This window comes from Rissa tridactyla, chromosome 1 (assembly GCF_028500815.1).
Source record: "Rissa tridactyla isolate bRisTri1 chromosome 1, bRisTri1.patW.cur.20221130, whole genome shotgun sequence".
Taxonomy (NCBI): domain Eukaryota; kingdom Metazoa; phylum Chordata; class Aves; order Charadriiformes; family Laridae; genus Rissa; species Rissa tridactyla.
Genome location: NC_071466.1, coordinates 94,017,715 through 94,039,045, shown reverse-complemented (window position 1 = coordinate 94,039,045; position 21,331 = coordinate 94,017,715). Strand labels below are relative to the sequence as shown.

Genomic DNA, 21,331 nt, shown 5'->3' with positions numbered 1-21,331 from the left:
GAATTTTGGATGCATATGATTAGACAAAGTGTTGCAAGACAATCTCTTGGCTATTTGGCTGTTGTGACGCGACAAAGCTACTTACTGTGACATTTAGGGACCTCATCAGAAAAACCTCTTCATGATTAGAATAATTGTTCTGGAAAATAAGTGTTTAAAACCTTTTTTCCCCCCTGTTACTAACATAATGGAATAACTTTATTGAAAGAATGTAATACATGTTGCTCTTGTGTCTTACCTTGATTTGGACTTCAGAAGTTTAAATACTTAAGAAAGTTTTGTGATTAGATTAGCTTCCTGGAGACCTGCTCCTTCTCAAGACAGAATTCTCTTTGTAAAAGACCCGTAAGCAGAATGATAACAAACATCGTGAAAATACTGAAGAAAGCGGGGAATTCTTACTGGAGACTCTCAGAATTTAACTAACAGCAGCGCTGCAAACATATATATATATGTATATGGGTGTACTAGCTAGTGTTTGCAGAACTAGGATGTGGATTTCTTACTTAGCTCAAAAACCTCAGGTACTGCACACCAAGGGACCGTGTCTGCTCATAAAGTTAACCAAATCTGTTAAGATTTCTAGCGTTGAAGTTCTGCATGCAATCTTGCTGGGTCTATAAACCAAAGTAGAACAGATTCAGCATTTACTTAAGATAGTGCTCTACTGTCGTCAAATTACACTAATGAGATTTTGGCTTCTGATACAGGCAGTCTGGAGTGACAGAAGTGTCAGTCATGAAATTTTCGTCTCTGTCCTGATTGGCTTCCTTCTACATTCCTCTTATGGAAGAACAGTGATCAGAACTTTGCCATAAAGAGGCAAAATCATCTTCCCTCCATTTTGCCCTCGGGAACAGACAGAAGATGAGCTGGAATAAGAAGAGGGAAGCGGCTATACTGTCTCCCCACGTGGGTTTTAAAGACAGAAAAGACAGCGTATGGGAGGCTCTGGATCAGCTGTTGAGGAACATTTGAATCCCGTTTTAAATTCTGCAATGCTATGCGTACTATGGGGGAGAGGAAGGCATGTGCAAACTGCTGTCTTCCCTAAAGCACCGGAACGAAAAAAGAAAGTCCGCTTAAAAATAACAGGCAGAGGTTGAGAAAACAAGACATAGGGAGACAGACACAAATTACTGAATGTCTGGATTGCTGTGGGACTGGGAGAATCTAGCTGATAGCTTGGGAAAAACTTGGGGGTGGGTGCTAACAGGGTATTAAACAGAATGGTGATATTGGAGGAGAAACTACAGGCTCTCCTCGCTAGCTGTAGTGCTGTAACCCAGCCTGCAATTTGATCTCAGTCAGGTTTTCTAGCAAGAAGCCCCGTGGTGGGAGCCAAAACTGCATCACTGGAAGTTTGTGAGAGTTGGCACACACCAGGGGTGACCAGAGGGAATTGCAAATGGGAATATGGACAAAGAAATATGATCTCTCTCCCCTGAATATTCTGAGGACAATTTCATGCCTTTTCTGAGTCTGACTAATGCTTTTTTATTATTTAAGGCTGCCCATACTTCATTCTTTTCCCACTCACTTTGTTAGAGCAATAAACACTGATCATCAGAAAGCTGGAAAATACTTTTGGAAACATCAGACTGTGTGAAACTTCCCACCTACTTCATCTCGTAAGACTCTTACACAAACAGCAAGAAGGTAGAACCCAGCCATGAGACACGACCTGTGCGGGGGGTGTGCCCCACTGCTTCACAGCGGGACAAGCCCCTTTCCTCAGGATTTGACTACTACCACTTGCGTTGCTGCCTACAAAAAATCTTCCTCTAACTCTTCATTGTCTCTGACCTGGTTTTCTTACCTAGTTTTATTCTATTTCACTCTGTTATCTTCAGACAAGTACATTTCTTCTGATATACTCTGGCATACAGGGAGATTCAAATCCTTTATCTATACAAAGTACAAGTGAAAGCATACATCCTTTCTACAGTTATCCTTAATTTCCTGTTCCTCTGTATCTGTTTATGAATTATCTATGAATTGGTGTTAAAGCTGAGAAGCAGTAGGCTAAATTTGTATTAAACATGCCACATTGCTGTCCTATAAACTAACAAATAAAAATAGGTGATTATTTGTCTTCTTAGTGTCCATATTTTAAGGCATAGTTTTTAAGAGCTTGGATTTCTGTCATAGGGAGAGCAGGTATTTAAATCCATACCAGCACATTAATTTCCCGTGCCTGGTTGCTTCCCCTGTGAGGTGATACAAACTACTTGGGGGCCTGGTGAGATGAGGGAAACTGAGCATAAAAGGCAAGTCCTGAATGTCAGTGTGGAGAGAAAATTGAAAGGAAAGGAAAACGGTGGGCTGGAGGCAGCCGACCAAATTGGTATTTAATGGAAGGGTGCAAGCGAGCAATGCCAGCGGGAAGCGGTTTGTCTCTTGACTGGGATGACAGGGGACTAAGCCGCCCCTTTTCCCTATCAAACACAAGGGGAAATGTCTTCTGTGACCTCTTCCCGAAGAGGGATGGAAGATTTGAGAAGCCTGCAGGTATCGATGGGCTGTCACTAGGGTGGCTTCAGAGCAGGGCCGCTTGATGAGGCGTGCAGGACCTTCACCCCTCCAAGGATGAATTATAAAGGAGGGGGAAGAAGACAAACTCCGGCGCGTTTCCCCTCTCTTCCCCGAGACTGGGCTCCCACTCGGTCGCTCCCCGGGCCTGGCAGGGCTGCGGGGCATGGAGGGATCCCGCATCCCGGCCGTGGGGTGCGGGGCCGGCACCCCCCATCCCGCTCTGGGCGACGCGGCTCCCCCAAGCCCGCGCACCCCTCTGCCGCGGGGGCTCCACCGCGGGCGCCAGCGCTGCCTGAGCGGGGGTGAGGGGGGACGGGGGGGGGGCGCAGCCATGTACGGCTGTGCGGGTCCCCCTCAAAAAAGTTGATATCCCCCCTCCGCCCCACAGCCATACGGTGCCTTAGTCCTCGTTCCGCCCCCCCCCCCCGCTACTGTGCGGGGGCTGCTCAGTCATTCCTGCCCCGCGTGGGGCCACTTGCTCGCTAATTGCTCCTCTCCTCATCGACCGCGAGCGGGGCGGGAGCCGGGGCGGGGGGGGCCGGAGCCACCGCCCTGGCGCTATTTCAGGGCGGGCGGCGCCACCCCGCACCTGTCCCGGCCCGTCCCGGGCTCCCTCCGCCCTCGCACCGGCAGCGCTCCCCGCTTCCCTCCCTCCGGACCCGCGGTCCTCGGGCATGGCTGAGGCGGGACGCTCCAGCCCCGCTGCCGCCGGGGGGGACGAAGCCGCCGCCGCCACCACCACCGATGAGTTCCGCGACATCATCCGCAGCCGGTCGGGTAGGTGCCGCTCCGCGCTCTTCTCTTCTCCTGCCGGCGGGCGGAGCGGGGATGGCCCGGGATGGGCGCTGAGGGGATGTCGGGGGGGGTCTCGCCGACGGGGAGGGAGGAAGGCTGAGTGCGGTACAGCAGCGCGGGGGCGGCACTTAGCTCTTCTTTCTTATTAGGTGTTTTTTTTTTTAATTTATTTGTTATTAGCTCAACTTTTCATTGCGTTGTGCAGCATAGAAGGGGGTTTGCCCGCCGGCTGGCTGGGCGAATCGCCTATCTCAGCGACGTGTGTGTCCCCCCCCCCCCCCGCCTTCACAGACGAGTGTTTCCGGGTGTCCCCCTCACCCCCGGGTGTCCCCTACCTTGGGGTGTGGTAAACGGGCAGGTGGTTGTGCCGCTCGTGTTTGCGGTGGCAGGTCGTGAAAGCTGTAAATGGAGGCAGCTGAAACGCTCCCCCAGAGGATAAAGATAAAGTTTCAGGTGCCTGGGTTCTTCTTGCTTAGTGCTGGAAAGAAACCAAATCCGTGGTAGTAAAGGTATTTATAGACCATTCAGCATTTACTCATTTGCAGCACAAGTGCATGTGGAGCTACAAATTAAATTAACTCTTCCTGAAGCTGTGTGTGCTTGCTCCAATAAGCAAGCCTTAAAATAATGGTGTCCTTACACAGCTAAGTGACTTTTTAAAAATGATCTGTGGTGTACTTCTTCTAAGAAGCAACAACAAAATACTTGCCATGTATTATGGAATAATTAGAGCCACTATGGGAAATTCGACTTTGAAAGTGTTGGGGCGGTAGTAAGCTGAACTTGTGTTTTCTATGACAGATGTTGTGAATGTTGTTTTCACTTGGTAGTGTAAAGACACTCTTGCGGCAAGATTTGGTGCTTCCCACTGAAGTCTCAGTGGTGCAATTCCTGGGTTGAAGATCTTTTGGCTCTTGTAGCAAAGTTTTTCCTCTAATGTTACCAGTCTCCTGCATTTCTCATACTAACTGCCTTTCCTTCAGTTTGGCATTTAAAAGGATGGATGTTGCCCTGGTGGGAGGAGAAAATGGTGGCTGCTCAGGTTTTTTTCAAGATCTGCTTTTGGTTCCACGGGATGTATTTTATCTAAGCTTCTGCAGCACGAGGAGAATGTGGAAGAAAAGTGCGTGAGCTGTCCCCTTAGTCATTCCTGGTTAGGCTGGTTTGTTACCTCTTATAGCAGCACATGTTCACTGTTCCATACTTAGCTCACTTACACTTTGGGGGCTGTAAAATGTGAGATGAGTACAACACAAAGAAAAGCCCCCCTCATGTAAAGGTTTGTCGTGTTAGTGTATAACGGTGTATCTTGGCAGTTGTTGGAGATGAGAGAACGTGAAGGTTGACAAAAAGGATATCTTCATGTCCACATGATTTCCAGAAAGTGAAGTTGCAGTTAGTAACTTTACTGTTAGATGCTCACAGCTCTGAGCTGAGAGCCCTCTTCCCTTTTACTCTTTTTTCATATAGCTAGTAAATACTTTCAATGTTCAGTTTGATTTCCTGTTTTAAAAAATCATAATTGAGAGCAGACACTCTGGAAAAACTAGACAGGAAACGTTACATACGCATTTCCTTATTATCCCTTATATTCTCTGTTTCACTTGAAAAGTCTGTTTCCAAGTCAACTTCGGTGGCAATACATTAGGTGTATGGTATCATAATAAGTGCAAGATCTCAAATGGCTCTAAAAATGTTTTTCCAGTTTCCTGCTATAAAATAGTACTAGAATTTAGATGTTAGCAGTAGAACACTGAGCGAACATTTGTGCTTCTTAATTGGACACAATTCCCTGGTCTATTCTCTATGATGAATAAGAAACAGGATCAGTTTAAGAATCATAGAATTGTCCCAGATGTTTATAAGCCTGAAGAGATGAGAAAAGTCAATTTCCATGGTGATACTCATCAGAGGTATACTTTTCTTTTTTTTTCAAGCAATATACCTCACAGTGATCTCTTACTCCTGCTTATCTTTCATTGTTATCATCTAACTTCGGAATGGATTGGTTAAAATCTAGCTATGGGTTTGGGGAGAAATAATATATAGCAAACTAACACAGCTGTTTAGGCAAGTAAACTGAGAAGAACTCAGCAAAATGGTTTTTGCAAGCTTGAGGATAGGTTCATTTTGTTTTGGGGTTTTCTATTACCTAGGTAAGGCATTTCTGGAGTTGGATTGCTCCATTTGTTTTGACATACGTTCACTTCAAAAAATTTTGGATTGTAAGTTTTGGAAGGGCTTCTTGAAAGTGAAATGATGGCACAGCCACCTTAACCACGTAGCAATGGTAAGGAGGCTAAAGTGTTTTCAGGTGGCACTTCCTTGGCCTGCAGAAGGGATTTTGTGATCGGTAGGGAAGTTCTTGGTGGCTGAAAGTGAAGTTAGTGCAGTAAGTCCTTGGAGATTCAGGGCATCGGATACAATCCCTTTTAATGCTCCTTCAGTATCCCACTTGTTTTTCACTCTGTTTATATTAATTTCATGCTTCAGGGGTCTGCTGCTTTCTGGCATGGTGTGGAAGAAATTTTTGCCCTCTTGGATAGAAAACTTGACCTCTGGTAGGTGCAGGTTTTGCCTTTTCATGAAACCAGAGAAAAGATAGGGTAGAGTATGTTGATGTATTTGCAATATAAAAATATTCCACATGTCTATTTTTTGATGTCTTAGTCAAAAGCTCAGAGCACCAATATTTTAATGAGGTGAATGGGTTGTTGCCAATAGCATTAATTTAGGCATCCTGCTGTCAATTCTAGGTAAAATAATTGAAAAAAGTTATGAGGATTTAATTAATGTAAAGACAAAATATAATCTTAAAATTAAAGCTTGTTAGCACAATTTTGGGGAAAGAAGGCTTTGTCAAATACTCTTTCTGTTAACAAATTTTCTTGATAAAGTAATTTCTTGCAGTATATTACAACAAAAAAATAGTACTAGCAATAAAATGCCTAGTAAATTGTTTAAAACCCACAAAACAGTTGTATTGCAAAAGTTGCCATCGGGGAATTGTAATGGAATTGGGTTATCCCTGCTGCATCTCCACAGGGGTAATTACTAGCTCCAGCACTAACTTGTCATTTTTCACTTCCACTCATACGGAATGGCTTGGGTTGCCTGGGCGCTCAAAGAAGATTCACGCAAATGCAGAGTTTGGAAGTAAGGAATGTAGGCTGTGCTGCCAGAGAGAGGGATTGCGCCAGAGAGGAATTTGGTGGTCAATGCAGGGCTCCATTCAGCATGTGCTCGTAATGTGATGACATACGGAAAATAGGTGTAGGAAAGTTATTTTTGACTCTTGTATATGGCATGGCTGGTTCTAGAATGAGGAATATGTTTAAAAAATAATCACAAAACCTGATGTCTAAAGTGAGCGTTTATGGAGGTTGGCCAGTAATTTTTTAATACTTTTCTGAGAAGCTACAGAAGTGACTTTATTACTTTTTGTGAGTATATTCATGGACAGAAAATCCTGGATGCTGAAGGCCTAGCAGGGGAAGGCATAACAAGAAAGGAAAAGTGAAAGCTAACAAATTCAAATTAGAACAGGTGATATTTTGAGCAGGGAAGATGGTTAATCTCTGGGGATAGAGCCTCCCTCTCTAGAGGTGTTTGATCCAGCACTTGGTACTTCTTTTTAAGTTGAGCTTTATTGAAATGCAAGTTACTGGATTCAATACTTAAGAGCCTGTCATAAATCATCAGTCCAGTCATCTGTCTCATGGTCCCTTCTAGCCATAAAGGTATTAATTTGTGAAACTTCTCTTAATAGAAGGACACTTTCTACCTAGCTCTTCAGTTTAATGCTTGCCATCTGAACTGGGCCTTCCCCATACCTGATGGACCACCCTGCTCCTTGCTGGTGTGAGACTGGGGCTGAGCATCCCCTCTCTGTCCTGGGTGAGGGTGCTGGCAGTTCTTAAAATATCAGTGCTAAACCAGAGTCCACCCGGGTCTCGAGGTTAGTGGGCTGAGATTGATCCAAACAGCTGCTAAATCAGTATTAGCAAGAAGACAGTGTAAAACAACTGCAAATGTGAACATGTTACAAGTTGCAGTTGCTTCCCAAACCATTATTACATGTGCCAGTCTGGTAAGTGTGGGTCTTTAATGTATCATACTTAATATCATGCTTGTCGAACACATGGAGACCACGCCTGGGGAAGTGGATGTTGCAGAGCTTAATAAAACATGTCTTTGCGATTTAATTTCTCTGAAGAACATGTGTTTTCCATTGGCCAGGTTCTCTTTCCTAGCTATACAGTAAAATACCACCGGCAAGTCTCAAATGCATTTGGATTCTTGCTACATTAAAAGAATTGTTAAAAAAATAAACCCAGCAATGTAAATGCAACGCAAAGCAGAGAGTGTTTTTCTGCAATAAATAAAAAAAATCTGCATGCCATAAATACTTTCTCGTCAATTTAATGATGATTTAGATTTTATTATTTACTGTTGCAGAACTTAGTAACTGTAGTCGTGATTAGCAACAAAAAGCCTTCTAATTTCTTTAGTTCATACACAGCCTTCAGAAAAAAGGCTTAAGACCTCATTTGTTCTTAACTTCTATCAAAAAATTATGCAGATCCTGAGTAAGCTGCTGTTATGACATGATGACTTTGCTTAGAAGAATGATTTGGTGTGGTTCAGGGCTTGTGAGTAAGGACTTGATCCTCCCCACATTTCCTTCTAAGTTGCATGACTTGAGGTTTTCACTAAAGACAGCTGTCCTCATCTTTACATACAGAATAACAATTGTTAGGAATTAACATAAGCAGTATTTGAAACAAGTATATATCCTGGAGGCTTGGTTTTTTATTTTACTTTAATGCTGTTAAAAGGTATAGATACAATGTATGTGGTGATACAGATGGTTAAAGAGATATATAGTGGTGGTTCTCCCTTTTTTTCTCCTCCTTGTTCCCTCTGCCTTCCCTTAGCTTCATTGGTGTGGAAACCGTAGGTGACGAGAGCTGTTGGTACGTGTCCCAAACTGGATAGCTCGAGTGGGTGCTCCTTCCCATCTCCCTCAAATACCCGGAGACCTGACAGAGTTCCCTGGGTTCGTCAGTGCAGAGGGGCTGGGCTCTGCCTCTTCGGCTGAAACCTGTGTCACGCTCCCCCTCCCTCCAGCGATGCCTGGTGAGCATTAGCGGTGTGTCTGATGGGAAACAAATGAATTTGACAAATGGTTCAGCATAACAAAGTGTATATGCTGCATCCGAGGTGTGGCGGCTTGCTGATCAGCCTCATCTGTCAGCCCGGCTCTACTGTGCCGAGTGCTGTGATGTGAGTGTGCCAGGACAGAGTGTTCACCGTGCCCAAATGTGCGTGCTGCTTGTTGTCAGAGTGTCAAAATGGCACTCGTGGAACAGTTCTGGGCAAGAAGATAAAAGCGATATCTCCTCTGAATCTGTCTGAGCTTTAGTGGCACGCTTGTGTGGCATTGCTACCCCAGCTGCTAAGAGTTGGAGTCTCTTCAAAAATAAAAGAAATACCTTTGTGGCTGCTGAAGGTGGAGACTTGGCTCTGATGAATCACAACTCGTGCTTTGCAGTGAAGAGAGACTTGTACATGATATCTCTATTCCTAACTGTGCAGCATGTGGGAAGAACTGTGGATCTTGTCCAAAATGGGTGTAGGGGGTGAGCCAAGCTACTGTATGAGGGGAAAGTACAGGGTCCATGGACATAAAGCTCGTGCACGTGTTAAAATAAATATCTTACTTATTTACAGATAAATATTTTTACATACAAAATTTGGGGTTTGGGTGGATATACTTTCATATCACTTAAATAAAAAAAGAAAAATGTGCTGATAAATCTGTATGAAATAGAATTAAAATGTGGATATAAACTATTCAGACTAATTCATAGCATTGCCTGTTCAGCCATGGTTTTGTGGAATACTTTTAGTATGCAAAGCCATTGTAGGACAGAAGTCACTAGTGATGCAGTAGCAACATCCTCCTGTTCTTGTTCATCCTACTTCAGGATTTGCTGGATCTAATAAGCAGAACGAACTGCTGATTTTAGCCTGGATATTGGTAATTAGTGAAACTAGATGTTTCTGGTAATGTTTGCAATCACAGCCTGTAAAGGTGTCTTTGTAGAAGGTAATTTTTAAGCATGTGGTTTAGATGTGTAAAAGAACTTAATCACTGAAATAAAGACGATTTTGCGGAGTTCAGGACTTCATCATGTGTTTTAAACTATCATACTCAAATCACTCTCTTGGGTTTTCTTTCTAAATAAAATTATCTAATTTCAGCAAGAGAAGCATAAATAAAGTTCCCAGCTTGCTTTGTTTTTTTTTTCTTTTATTTTGAAGTATTTTTATTATACTTGATAGGCTTTATTTCCTTTTTTCAGAAGGAGAATCTAACCATGCACCATATAATCTCCTCACCTTGGTATAGTGGATGCCTTAGTCTGTAGGCTGAAAAATTTACTTTTGGGTAGTTAAGTGGATATTTTTCCCCCTATTTATGCATTTTAAAAAACATGGGGTCTGGTATGTTCAGAAATGCGGATCGCTTGCAGCTTCTGTTAGGACTTAGCCATTTCAGCCTGAACAGAACGGGAGGGGGGGAAACTCATTCCAAAAAACATTACCAAAATGTCTCAAAACTTAACGCCTGTTAAGCAGTAGTCTCTGCTCAAAAGTGAATATCTTTTTATTTCAATGGTAAAAGATCACTTAAACAGCAGTTAAGATATTAAATTTAATATCTTGCTCTTTAAGTATCTATGTATTTTAATTGCCTGCTTTCTGTATACTGTTGCCTTGGCAACGGTATTTTTGTATGCTAAGAAGTTCTGATATTTCAAATTTAAATCTAAAGACACACTATAGGTTTCTTAAACTAGATTTAGAGCTGCAACATCTGTAAACTACTAGCATTTTAGCAAATTAAGTGCGGGTATATGGGTTCTTGTGTACTACAGCTGATTCTATCCTGTGGATAAGTACCCACATCTTGTGATTAACTGTAAGACTTATTGGACATTAAAGGTAATGGATTTATTTTCAGTGAAGGGGTCTCCTGCAATTTGAATCTTAAGTTGAGAGAACTCAATTCAACACTCCTGTCTCTCCCTTTTTAAGGTAGGGAACATCACTGACTTGAATGAAGTGGTGACTTGTTTGTGGCCCTCGGGGGGGGGAACCCACAAAGCCAAAACACCCTAGCATTAAGTAACTTTGAAGTATGAATGTCTTCCTTGTGAAAGCTAAGCTATCTCCTACCGTATACCAATGTCTGGCTGTGTGGTACTTCACCCATTGTTGAATCTATGTAGCTACTTTCAATAAAACCCCACCTCTTATTTCTGGAACTTGATGGGGAATGTGCTGTATTGTGTAATCTGTAAACAGTATTGTACCGAATTTCAAGGTTAGTTTTATGCTGTCCTTATCCTATGTGATTGATATAAAGAGCGCAATGTGATTGAGTTACACTGCAGCATGCAATCAGATACCATAAATAGTATTATCTACATAAAGTCTTGGAAGTGCTTGCTGGGCTGCTTCTAAAGTGCACTTTGGCTTGGATATTGAAGCCATAATTTGGATCATCATTTTTAAATGTCAGTCTGTTTATTAGACAGACCATACACTGGTTAACTAATTTCTTTCTTGTTTAGAAAAATGATTGGATTGTAAAGAAATATACATTATATATACACACTAACTAAAGCAAGTTTATATTTTGTAGCATGCAAAAGCTCTTTGTACCTCTTGTTTCAGTCAGTGTACATGGTCCTTATCAAACACAGCAAGTGCACTCTTATCAAATTATTTAGGATGTCTTTCCTGCCTAGCAATTTTTGTTTCCACCTTGTTGTAGAAGGAGGAAAAAGGAAAAAAAGCAATGTAAATCAGACTTTCCCCAAACCTACTGTTCTACCTAAGTTTAAGATAATGATGGAGAGGAGGAGGAGCTGTAAAGGATGTGAATTAGTGAAAACTTCTGGATGAACTGTGGTCTCAAACAAGCTTGCTGCAAAGAATGTCTGGCATAGTTTTATTTAAAAGGCAAGGCATATTTTAGGAAATAATATCTGACTCTTATCTTGAGGCAGTATATTAACAAGCAATCATTGAAGCGAAAGTGTTATTTAGCAATGATTTCATGACTTTGTGACGTTAACTTTTTTGCTAGATGAGGGAGTCTGCCCTTTTCATTTTCTCTAATGCCAAGGTGAACTTGTTATTTTGATGCTTGGAATATATCAAACTGCTTACAAATGGATTAATATGACTTTTCAACTTTATGTCATAAGGTAGAAGTAGGCTAGCATAATAAATGTTGTCTAATAAGTTTATATTCAATAGTATTTTTCTTCTCGATGGCCCACATATGCTGCAAACCATCTTCATGAACTGCCTTCAGCCTTGCAGACTGCCTTTATAGTGTGAAGCATAAATCTGTTACACCTACGATGTAAATGTATTTCTCTAGTCCCAAGTGTGCCTTACAATTCTAGGGGCATCCTCTCTTTAAACTATCTAGCATCACAGTAAGCACATATGTTCCTGAAAAAAAACTAGCAACCGGGAAAACAAAATCTTCTATACAGCACTTCTTCATGTTGTTTTTTCCACCCACAATAATTTGGCTAATTCAATTCTGCTTTGTGTGATCTTTCCCCTTTTATCTCAAGTGTAATGTTTTGCTGAACACTAGAGGGGTATAACTAAGGATTGGCAATGTGCACTTGCAAAATATTAAATTATTTAGCTGAATGCTAGGCACCTCCTCAGAAGGATTTCTGGTTGTTGTAGAAATCAAGTTGCATGGATTTAAAGAATGATAACTTCATAACCTTGCAACTCTGGAAAAGTCTGACTGGTTACTGGTGGTCTCCAGCTTCATGGAAATGTCAGTGTGCTGCAAAAAAACCTGTGAATCTGCAGAGGACTTGCTGCTTGATTCAGACTCTTTCCCCATGGGCTCTAGCACCCAACAGATGGGTGAAGAACACTTCTAATGTGTGAAGAAACTTTCTGGTCTGCTTCCCAATCCATCTCGGACTTGCTAAATTTATGTTAATGCAGTCATATTTTCCCCCCCTCCTCTTTGTGATGCTGATGGCCAGCAAGAGCAATAATGGCAGTAGTGTTGGAAGATGTCCCATCCCCTGGGATGACTGCTGGGTTCTTTGGTTTTTTTCATAGCTGTAAAGATTATCAGTAGTGCAGAAAAGAGCTACAGATTGAGGCCTGGTTATACTGCACCGGAATATGCTACTTGCTCAACATCCGCATGCTGGCTTGATCAGAGCTGTGCAATGTGGATGTAACCTAAGGCTGCTTCTGTTGGGGTGGGCTCCTATACTTCCAGACTCTGAAAGTAATCAGGAGAGAATTTGGTTCGTTAGAGATAATTAAAGGAAACACTGAGCACTAATTGGATAGAATGTCCTACAGTAGAAGTTGCTAAACTTCCCCTATCCCCTTGAGGAAAAACCCAAGAACTATTTGAATATAACCAGATGGGTAAATGTGATGGTCCTTAGGCAGCCTTCTCCCTTCCTGCTGAGCTACCCCATGCGATCTTGTCTAGAATTGTGGTTTTACGGGTTTCTACCAGGTGTCCTGCTAAGCAGAGAGATGAGTCCGCAAAAGGAGTGTGAGGTTACAATTTGCATGTCAGTGTAGAAAATTAATTCATCATGATGATTGCCATTTGGCTGATGGTTAAACAGAGGCATAGATAATACTAATGCATTCTTGCAAGACTGAGAAGTCAATTAAACCCCATGCAGCTGAGACAGATCCCTTTTCATCAAGATTTCTTTCAAGGCTCATGTGACTTCCTCCAGATAATAAATTAGCAACTGGGAATGGAATACCAAAGCCAGTTCCATTCTTTAAACTCTTAATACAGTCTCACTCAGGATACTTTGGGGAAAAATCAGCTACAGTGGACTTTTTTTTTCCTCTCCTTAGAAATTGGCTCAAAAAAAAAAAATCCCCTGACTGACTCATTTAGACTTATGTAAAATATTCTGCTGGAAAGTTCTTAGTGATGTGATATGTCAGGATTTCAGTCATCTGTCGTGGGGAAAGAAGAGAAGGTACAGTGCATAGACACATGACTACTGCAGTCAAACAACTACTTCATATTCAAAACATAAGCACTCACCAGGAAGAGTTTAAAGCTTCTGCAAATCTAGAATAGTTTCGAAAGCTCCAGAGCTTAAGTTTTATGAAAGCACGGTATTTTTGTGGTGAGGCTTTCTAAAACAATTATTTCTGCTTAGTTGATATTAAAATATCTTTCATCTCCTGTAGCTGTTGTAATCTGAAAAAAACTTCTGACTCTTAGACTATTCACTTCCTGAAATTGTTTTGCAAATTATTTATTACATAAATTATAGTAGTGAAAGGGGATGTTTTTGAAAAACAAACTTGTATAAACACTGTGAAATCCCAACTTCATTATGAAAGATGACCCTAATACTCCTTGTTTTTAAAATGTTATACCTTTAGCATCCTAAACAGACAAGGATATATGCCAATCAGAGTACAGAGATATGGTATTTAAAACTCATGCTTTGTGTCTCACGAGTGCCTCCTTTACACCTGAGAGAAAGAAGGATTCTTCTTTCTATCTGAAACTGAAATAACTTTTGCAATAACAAATGCTCTTTAAGTAAGAAAAGTAAAGCTCACCAAGAATTGCAGCCATGGAACAGAGACCCTGGCTTCAGCTAAGCTTGAGATTACTTGCCAGTACATGCCATAACATGGACTGATGGGGAGCCTTCTACTCAATATAGGTCTACAGAAAATCCCTGAAAACCTTCAGGTTCGAGGTGTGAAAAAACAGACAGCCTCTCTTTGCTTCCCAGACTGTGAGAGAAAGGCTAATTGAGTTTTCTGGCTGTAACAGTGTGATATGTTGCAGTTCTGACTTTGCAGTGTTGATTAATTACTGTTAATCTACTTTTTCTGATCAAATCCAACTTTACCTCATGTTCACATTCTGACTGAGCCTAATCGTCTCAGTAGGAGGCTTTCCTCTGACTTCAGAGGATGGTTCAGCAGGTACACCTACCGTCAGGCCGTGTGTGCGCCACTGCTGTGTACCCTGGAGCTTGATTTACAGCTCCATCATATGGAGTTGCGGGTCCTGTCAGAACTTGATGTAATTAGCTGAAGTTAACAATGCTTATGGGTAAAGTTACAACTTAAGCACAGGCAGCTCTTGCACAGTGCAGCTACCAGCAGCCTGAACTGTAGGCTGGGCATTTGACATGTTAGGCCTAGTCACTAGACAGTATACCAAAAATAGCATGATGGTAGCGGTTAGTGCTTCTAAAACAGAATAGCATGTGAACAATATTTTATTGTAAAAGAGAAAGTACAGGATGTAGTAGTACCCAAGTGATTGAAAGTAATAGGTGGCTGGGTATTCTAGTAAGTGGTATGTTAGTAAAAGAAGAGAAAAGCTTACTTGTTTGTTGCAAATGCTCTGGCTGCAGTTCCTTGTCAGAGAACTGTTAATAAAGGAGAGATGCACAGGGAATACATTTGTCTATTTTAAGACTCTATAACACCATGAATGTGTGGCAGGTAGTGCTATTGTTGGAGTACTGCATTAGTTTAGAAAAAGTTCTGAAGCTATAACTGCTAATTATAGAATCATAGAATTGTTAGAGTTGGAAGGGACCTTAAAGATCATCTAGTTCCAACCCCCCCTGCCATGGGCCTCCCACTAGATCAGGCTGCTCAGAGCCCCGTCCAGCCTGGCCTTTAAAAACTTCCAGGGATGGGGCTTCCATCACCTCTCTGGGCAACCTGTTCCAGTGTCTCACCACCCTCATGGTGAAGACAGTCTATCCTATGTGCTTGCATTGAGGCAGGTACAGAACTTGTAAAGAGAAAGGTATACAGTGTTAAAATGTAAACTAATTGAGAGTAACTAGATGGGAAGGAATGTGTAGTTCTCTCCTGTGTCTCAGGTGTGCTGACTGGACAAGAAAAATAAAAAATTAATTTCCCTTCAAATCTCTTATTAAATGTTTTCATCTAATTCAATTAGAATGCTGCTGGCAGCAGTTTACAGAACACTTGTCAAAGTAAAGAGCAACTTGGCTTATTTCTGTTTTCAGAACTTCAAGTGCCAAATCACTTAAATCCAGTCAGGTCCTAAAACTGGCACTGGAATTGAACCTGGATTTTTTTTTTTTGCATAAGAGTTTACCTGTGTAGGAATGGACTTCACAGGCGTTTCATGCAGACATGAGTGTGACTGAAATGAGGATATCCCTTTACAGGGTTGTGAACCAGAAATTCCATTGATTTACCTTCAGTGCCTATGCAGCTTATTTAATGAAGTGATGAACAAAGTACGTAAGCCTGAATACACTGAAAGGCAACAAAAGCTGTGAGTTGTCTAGGTATAATGATGGATGGGATTTGATCTGTTCTTCCCTGCCCTCCCCCCCGCCCCTATCCTGATGGGAAGCTTATCCACTTACTGCTGCTCATAAGGACTTAAGAAAACTAAATTAATCTGTTTCTTCAGTACATACATTTGTTCAAAGATAGTCTATTCAAGCATGAACCAAGATATTTCAGAGTTGATTATCAAAATCAGTAGAAAATACAGGTGTGTGAAATGTAAATTTTTTCTTTTACATGGGAAGCGTCCTTGGTGTTTAGTAATGAACCAGCTCAAGTTTATATATAATGAAGAGTTGTGAATTTGTATTATTTGAATGCTGAGTTTATATCTCAATTCAGAAATGTTTACCAGCAATGCCATAGGATCATTCACCTCTAAAATATAGCACTGGTACTCAAATAATGCTTATGAGTTAATTTTGAGTTGTTTCACAGCACATAGTATATCCTACACATGATCTTGCCTGTGATCCTTGGAGTAGGGTTCCAAACTCTAGTGTTCTGAAATGAACGTGTATTTACTGTGAAATGCATATGTTTTTACTGACTGTACTGTTCAGCATATCTGCTTAAGATTTTTTTTCCATAAGGAATAAAATCCAGTGATTTGTGATTTAGTGTAATCTTGTTATATTCGGGTATATGTTTCAAAGCTATAATTACAATAGGCTCTTTGTTAAGAGAGCTTAATTAACTTTCTTATTTTGTGAGAAAATTAGTTTAATAATATTTAATGACCATAGCTTTCTTTCATAGGAATACATCTCAATTAGAATTGATACTTTGACGTTTTGAAGACTAAAAAGGCTGTATACCAGTTTAAACATAACTAACTGACATGTCTAAGATACATATAAAAAAAAAGGCAACAAAATCCCTCCCAAACCACAAACAACATAAACCACTACAGAATAGAGTTTATCTTCCTTTAGTCTTCCTGTATCCCTAAATCCATTTATACATTTTGAATTCTAGAGCATCAACTTCCTGATAGAGCAACTGGACCATGCTTCTTAGCTTAACAGAGCTAATTCTGAGATACAGCTTTGTAACGTACTGGAATTGTTTCGGTACATACTTTTATCAAAAATGTGACACAACTGTAATGAAATCATAGTTCAAAAGAAAAGTTGCAATAATAACACAGATAGCAGAGCACCATTTCAGCTGGCCTTTCTCCTCCTTTATCCAATCTTAACAAACCAAAGTGACAGTGAAGTTGAAGGAGGGATTGCTTACACAAAATGCAAGTTGCACTTTGTCGATACTGTGTTTGTTGATCAGAACGTGTAGAATATGTATTTTCCTTCCTGATGGAGTTTGTTTCAACTTTGCCATGGAATTATAACTCTTAACAAGCAAGGAAGGATCATACTCTTATTAAACACTAGTAGAGCTGAAATAAGAATCAACCAGTCAGTGTCTGTTACTCTGCCTTCTGTCCATAGACAAAGCTCCGCACTCAAGGGCTTCAATATTTAGGATTGGCAATGGTGGTACTGCACCCTTAATTTAAGCTGTGTGCAATTTTTGTAATGCTTTCAGGGGTAAAGTGACATGTTTACTTAGGAACGCGGCCTCTAAAAATACTCTAGCGAATTTAGTAGTGGTAACCCCTTTTGGGGGAGGAAAAGGGGATTGAGCTGAAAGGAGTGATCTCAGTTGAAGAACAACATGAGTGGTTCTGCAGAAGCCTGCGTCCTTTCCAGTTCTACACAGAAGTGTCCTGGACCTGTTCATCAGGCAACATATTCATGATTTTAACAGTGTTATGTGAAGGAGTAGAGTAAGGGTTGTGGAATCTGTAGTTCACAGAACAAAAAATTACAAGAATGGAAGTGGTTTTTATTTAAGTGACAAAAACGCTGGAGAAAGGTGTTGAAAAATTCCAGAGCACGCACGTAAGATGTGGCTTTGTAACATGAAGTATTGCTCTGGAATACACAAACTTCTAGGGTCCTGAATCTGACCCCTCAATAAAGAAGGGGAGAAATTGTGCAGATGGTACTGCAGCAATGGATTTTAGCCTAAACTGTCTCCATGTTCAACAGAGGAATATGGAGCTGTAATTTAATTTTATAAAAATTTGAAGAACATAAACCACCTTGCTTTGAAGCAGTCTTTGTAAGTGAATATTTTATTTGCAGAGGCATATCTCCTGCTGTCAATTTTCACAGCAAATTATGATACTAATCCTGCTTAAATGGTTATGTAACCAATTAGTGGTAGGTGTTATCAACTCACTGTAGCCTTGGAAGAATTTAGTATTCAAGTAAAGTGTTATTTGTGGAGAAGTTTGCATGGTAAAACTGGTAATTTTTCTCTGTGTGTCTCTTTATAATTATGAAGTCTTCTCTGTATTGCAAAATGCATTGTCTAACTATATTTTTTAACTATAGCTACGTATAATGCAGAAATCTTGCATAAAAAAAATTCTAAGCACCAATCCTATTGTTCCTATGCCAGGTGACCAGCTACTTGAAAAGATGCTTTATTATCCTAGAACTAGCTATACCAATTAAATAATCAACCTCCTGTCTAGTAGTGAGAGAAGTTCAAAAAAAGCCAAAAATGCATGTAAATAACTGCACAGCATGGAAAACTGGATCCCCATTGCTTCACAAGAAACTTCTTACCAGAAGAAACCAATACACTTCTGGTAGCAACTTTCAGGTGGTATAAAAAATGGAAATGTAAGTTTTGCAGAGTGAAAATACTCTATGGAAAATGGTAAACTATTGAGCTGCTTCATTTTAGAAATAAACAATGTAGGTCACTTGTGGTTGAGTTCTTGAGGAATAACTGACCTTTTTGAGATCATGCAGGGCTGATACTTCATGGATGCTGCTTCAGTAAGTGACGTATTTACCTTAATTGAAGCTTGGAAGTAATTTGATTAGAGGGATAAGGCTTTTGAGGCTCATGTTTACTGTTAGATTCTCTTGTTGATATTTGTGGAGTAAATATTAAAATGTCAGTGTGCTGCGAGTGAAGGTTTTTGAGCCCATTCCGTTAAAGCAAAAGGACTCTTGGATGTGTCAGGTGTTTAATATGTGTTTAAAGCCTTAGAGTATGTTTTGGGGAATGTGCTGGATCTTTTGACCCTTTACATATTGCAGCTTTTCAGTATACAAATGAAGCATGAGACTTGAACATCTACTAGACGGTTTTAATGGTCGGTGCTACAATGAGGTAGCAAACCCTGTCAAGCTACCTTTTTTAAAAAAACAACAAAAAAAACCACACAAAAAAACCCAATAGAACCCCACTCAAAATTCAACAAAAAAACCCCTCAAGTTCAGAGCTGTTGGAAGTGATGGTCTTAAGCTTCTTGTGTACTTGCCTGTTCTCTGAAAGGCAGACCCAAATACTTTAGGTTAAAATCTGCTTCCACATCCACAAGGATTGACTGGAATGCAGTAGGGCTCAATCTTGGTAAGAAAAGGGGAATCACTCTCAGTTTTGTGTAGTAGAGTTGAATTTTTGTTGTCTTTTTTAAAATCAGAACTTATTTCAGGTTATTGTCATTTTGTACTGTAACTTAAACCCCAGCTAATTATACACTAAACCCACATAGCCTGGCTTCTGGCAGTGATGAGATGGAGCCTTCTCCTACTCATAGGCCTATGTGAGTGCAGTTCAGATTCTGATTGATGGCCAGATATAGCCTGCATTGTCTGGAGGTGGTGTAGGCATAAAGATTATTAGTAAAAGGAAGGAGAATTTCCCAGTCTTGGGTCTGTTTCACAATTTTGTGTCTTCCACCTACATTATCCACCTATCTGCATTCCCTTACAAGATATGTACTCTAGCATAGCAGTATAAGCAGTTCAATTTTAATACCTCTTGCTGGAAGAGGTTAAGAAGAAAAGATATGGAAAAATCTATTCATCTTTAGAAAGATTTCTTTTAAGTGCTTTTCCATAACAAGTTGTTTAAATATTTAATGCGATGTAAACATAAACAGATATTCTTTACAAGGAATAGCTTCATTAAATATCTATTCAAAGCAGATGCATGTATTTTATAATGTGACAGTAGGACTGGAAGGTGCTTATTTAAGGAAAAAGAAAAATGTATTCTATAAAATGATCGGATAATAGATATGTAAGCTTCTAGCTTGCAAGCTCTTTCTGAAATGCTAATGGGATTGTAGACCTCAAGCTTTGCAGCAGCGTATTTTAAATCTTCAAACTCAATGGAGCACATATCATAAGTTAGTGTACATACACAGGAGTATATTTGCATTGTGACTCTCTCAATCTTGCATACATATGTGCACAATTGAATCTCTCATGAGGAATGTAATTTACAACCTAGTGAAATTCTCTAGGCTATAAATTTTGGTAAGTGGATGCTTTTTCAAGGTTCATGTCCTGTATGTCTTTCTGTAAACCCGTTTTCTCAAATGCTCATTTCCCTGAACCTCTCTGACTCACAGGAGACTAATGGGGATCCTTTTTGATTTACCATCTGTGCTGTAAATTTTCCCCACAAATCCCTGTTCATGAAATGCTTGCTCCCTCTCATTTAACACTACCTGTAATGCACTTTTATGTGTGGTAGCTTGTTGCTGTGCTGCTGCTTCCCCTCAGTGATGGCCCTTGTTCTCAGGCTGGCTGGTGATGATGGCCTTTTCACTTGCATTCGATGCTAGATTGAGTATTCTGGTTTGAAGCGCATCCATGAGACTCTCTTAACCACAGTTACAGAGTTATGTGTCTGCTTCTGATTTTTGCGTAGCCAGTATGGGATCTCAGAAGTAGGATCAACAGGAAGAGAGTTTAAAATACTGTTAAGGGGAATTATTAAACTGTGAAAGCCCTAAAGCGGCTGCCTCTGTCCTAACCCTCTGTACAAGTTCACTTTGAATTGGTTTGGCAATGGCCCTTTCTGGTCTACAAAAATCTATGAAACTGGTGTTTCCGTCTAGACTATGATCCCAGCTGGAGTACATCTGTCCCATCAGAGGCTGGTGTTGGGCTCAAAAGGCCATGGGATGAGTTTTTCTTTCTTTCAGAAAGTACTTTATATTACTCTAGTACTTTGAATCAGTTATAATCAGGAGTGAAATCTGTGTGGACCAGTAAGTTTTGATACTGTGTACAGGCGACTGAAACTTGTCATGGCTTATCTATGGGATGTTTCTTGTCAAAGCGGTTCTGTAGTCCCTCCCTCCCAATTACCCATTGCTGCACCTCTGGAGTCTAATCTCAGCCACAGAGAAAATGACTGGAAGATGGGTGAAATAAAGTTTTCTACTGGAATTAATGTTTTTACATCCACTAACTGTATAACTGGCCTACTTGTTGACGTGAAGGAAATCTCGAAGGAAACTAATAGCAAGCCTTGTCAGTCATTCAGCACAGCAGCCCTGTGACAGCTGAGACTGCAATGTGTTTTGTAAGCTCTTTGCTTACCCTCCTTCCAACCCCACCCCTAGCCCAAATTACACTGCCTCTAATAAAACATACCCTTCTTAGTTTGTGACTTTTTTTTTCTACTAAGCTTGACTTCATACCTATTTATTTCCCCTTTCCCTGCTGCCTCCCCTGCCCGGGAATGAGTGGGAGTGTCATGTGTCGCC

The 21,331-nt window shown here is 40.7% G+C and overlaps 1 protein-coding gene across 8 annotated transcripts in view; it reads left to right on the top strand.

Moving 5' to 3' along the window:
* The first annotated feature begins 3,163 nt into the window (after positions 1–3,163).
* Positions 3,164–21,331, top strand: part of DMD (dystrophin) — a 1,301,546-nt gene continuing 1,283,378 nt past the window's right edge. For all 8 annotated transcript variants that reach the window (XM_054189211.1, XM_054189212.1, XM_054189209.1 and 5 more), the window contains exon 1: positions 3,164–3,312. In XM_054189211.1, the coding sequence (XP_054045186.1) occupies positions 3,210–3,312 (103 nt within the window). In that variant the 5' untranslated portion in view covers positions 3,164–3,209. The remainder of the gene's footprint in view (positions 3,313–21,331) is intronic.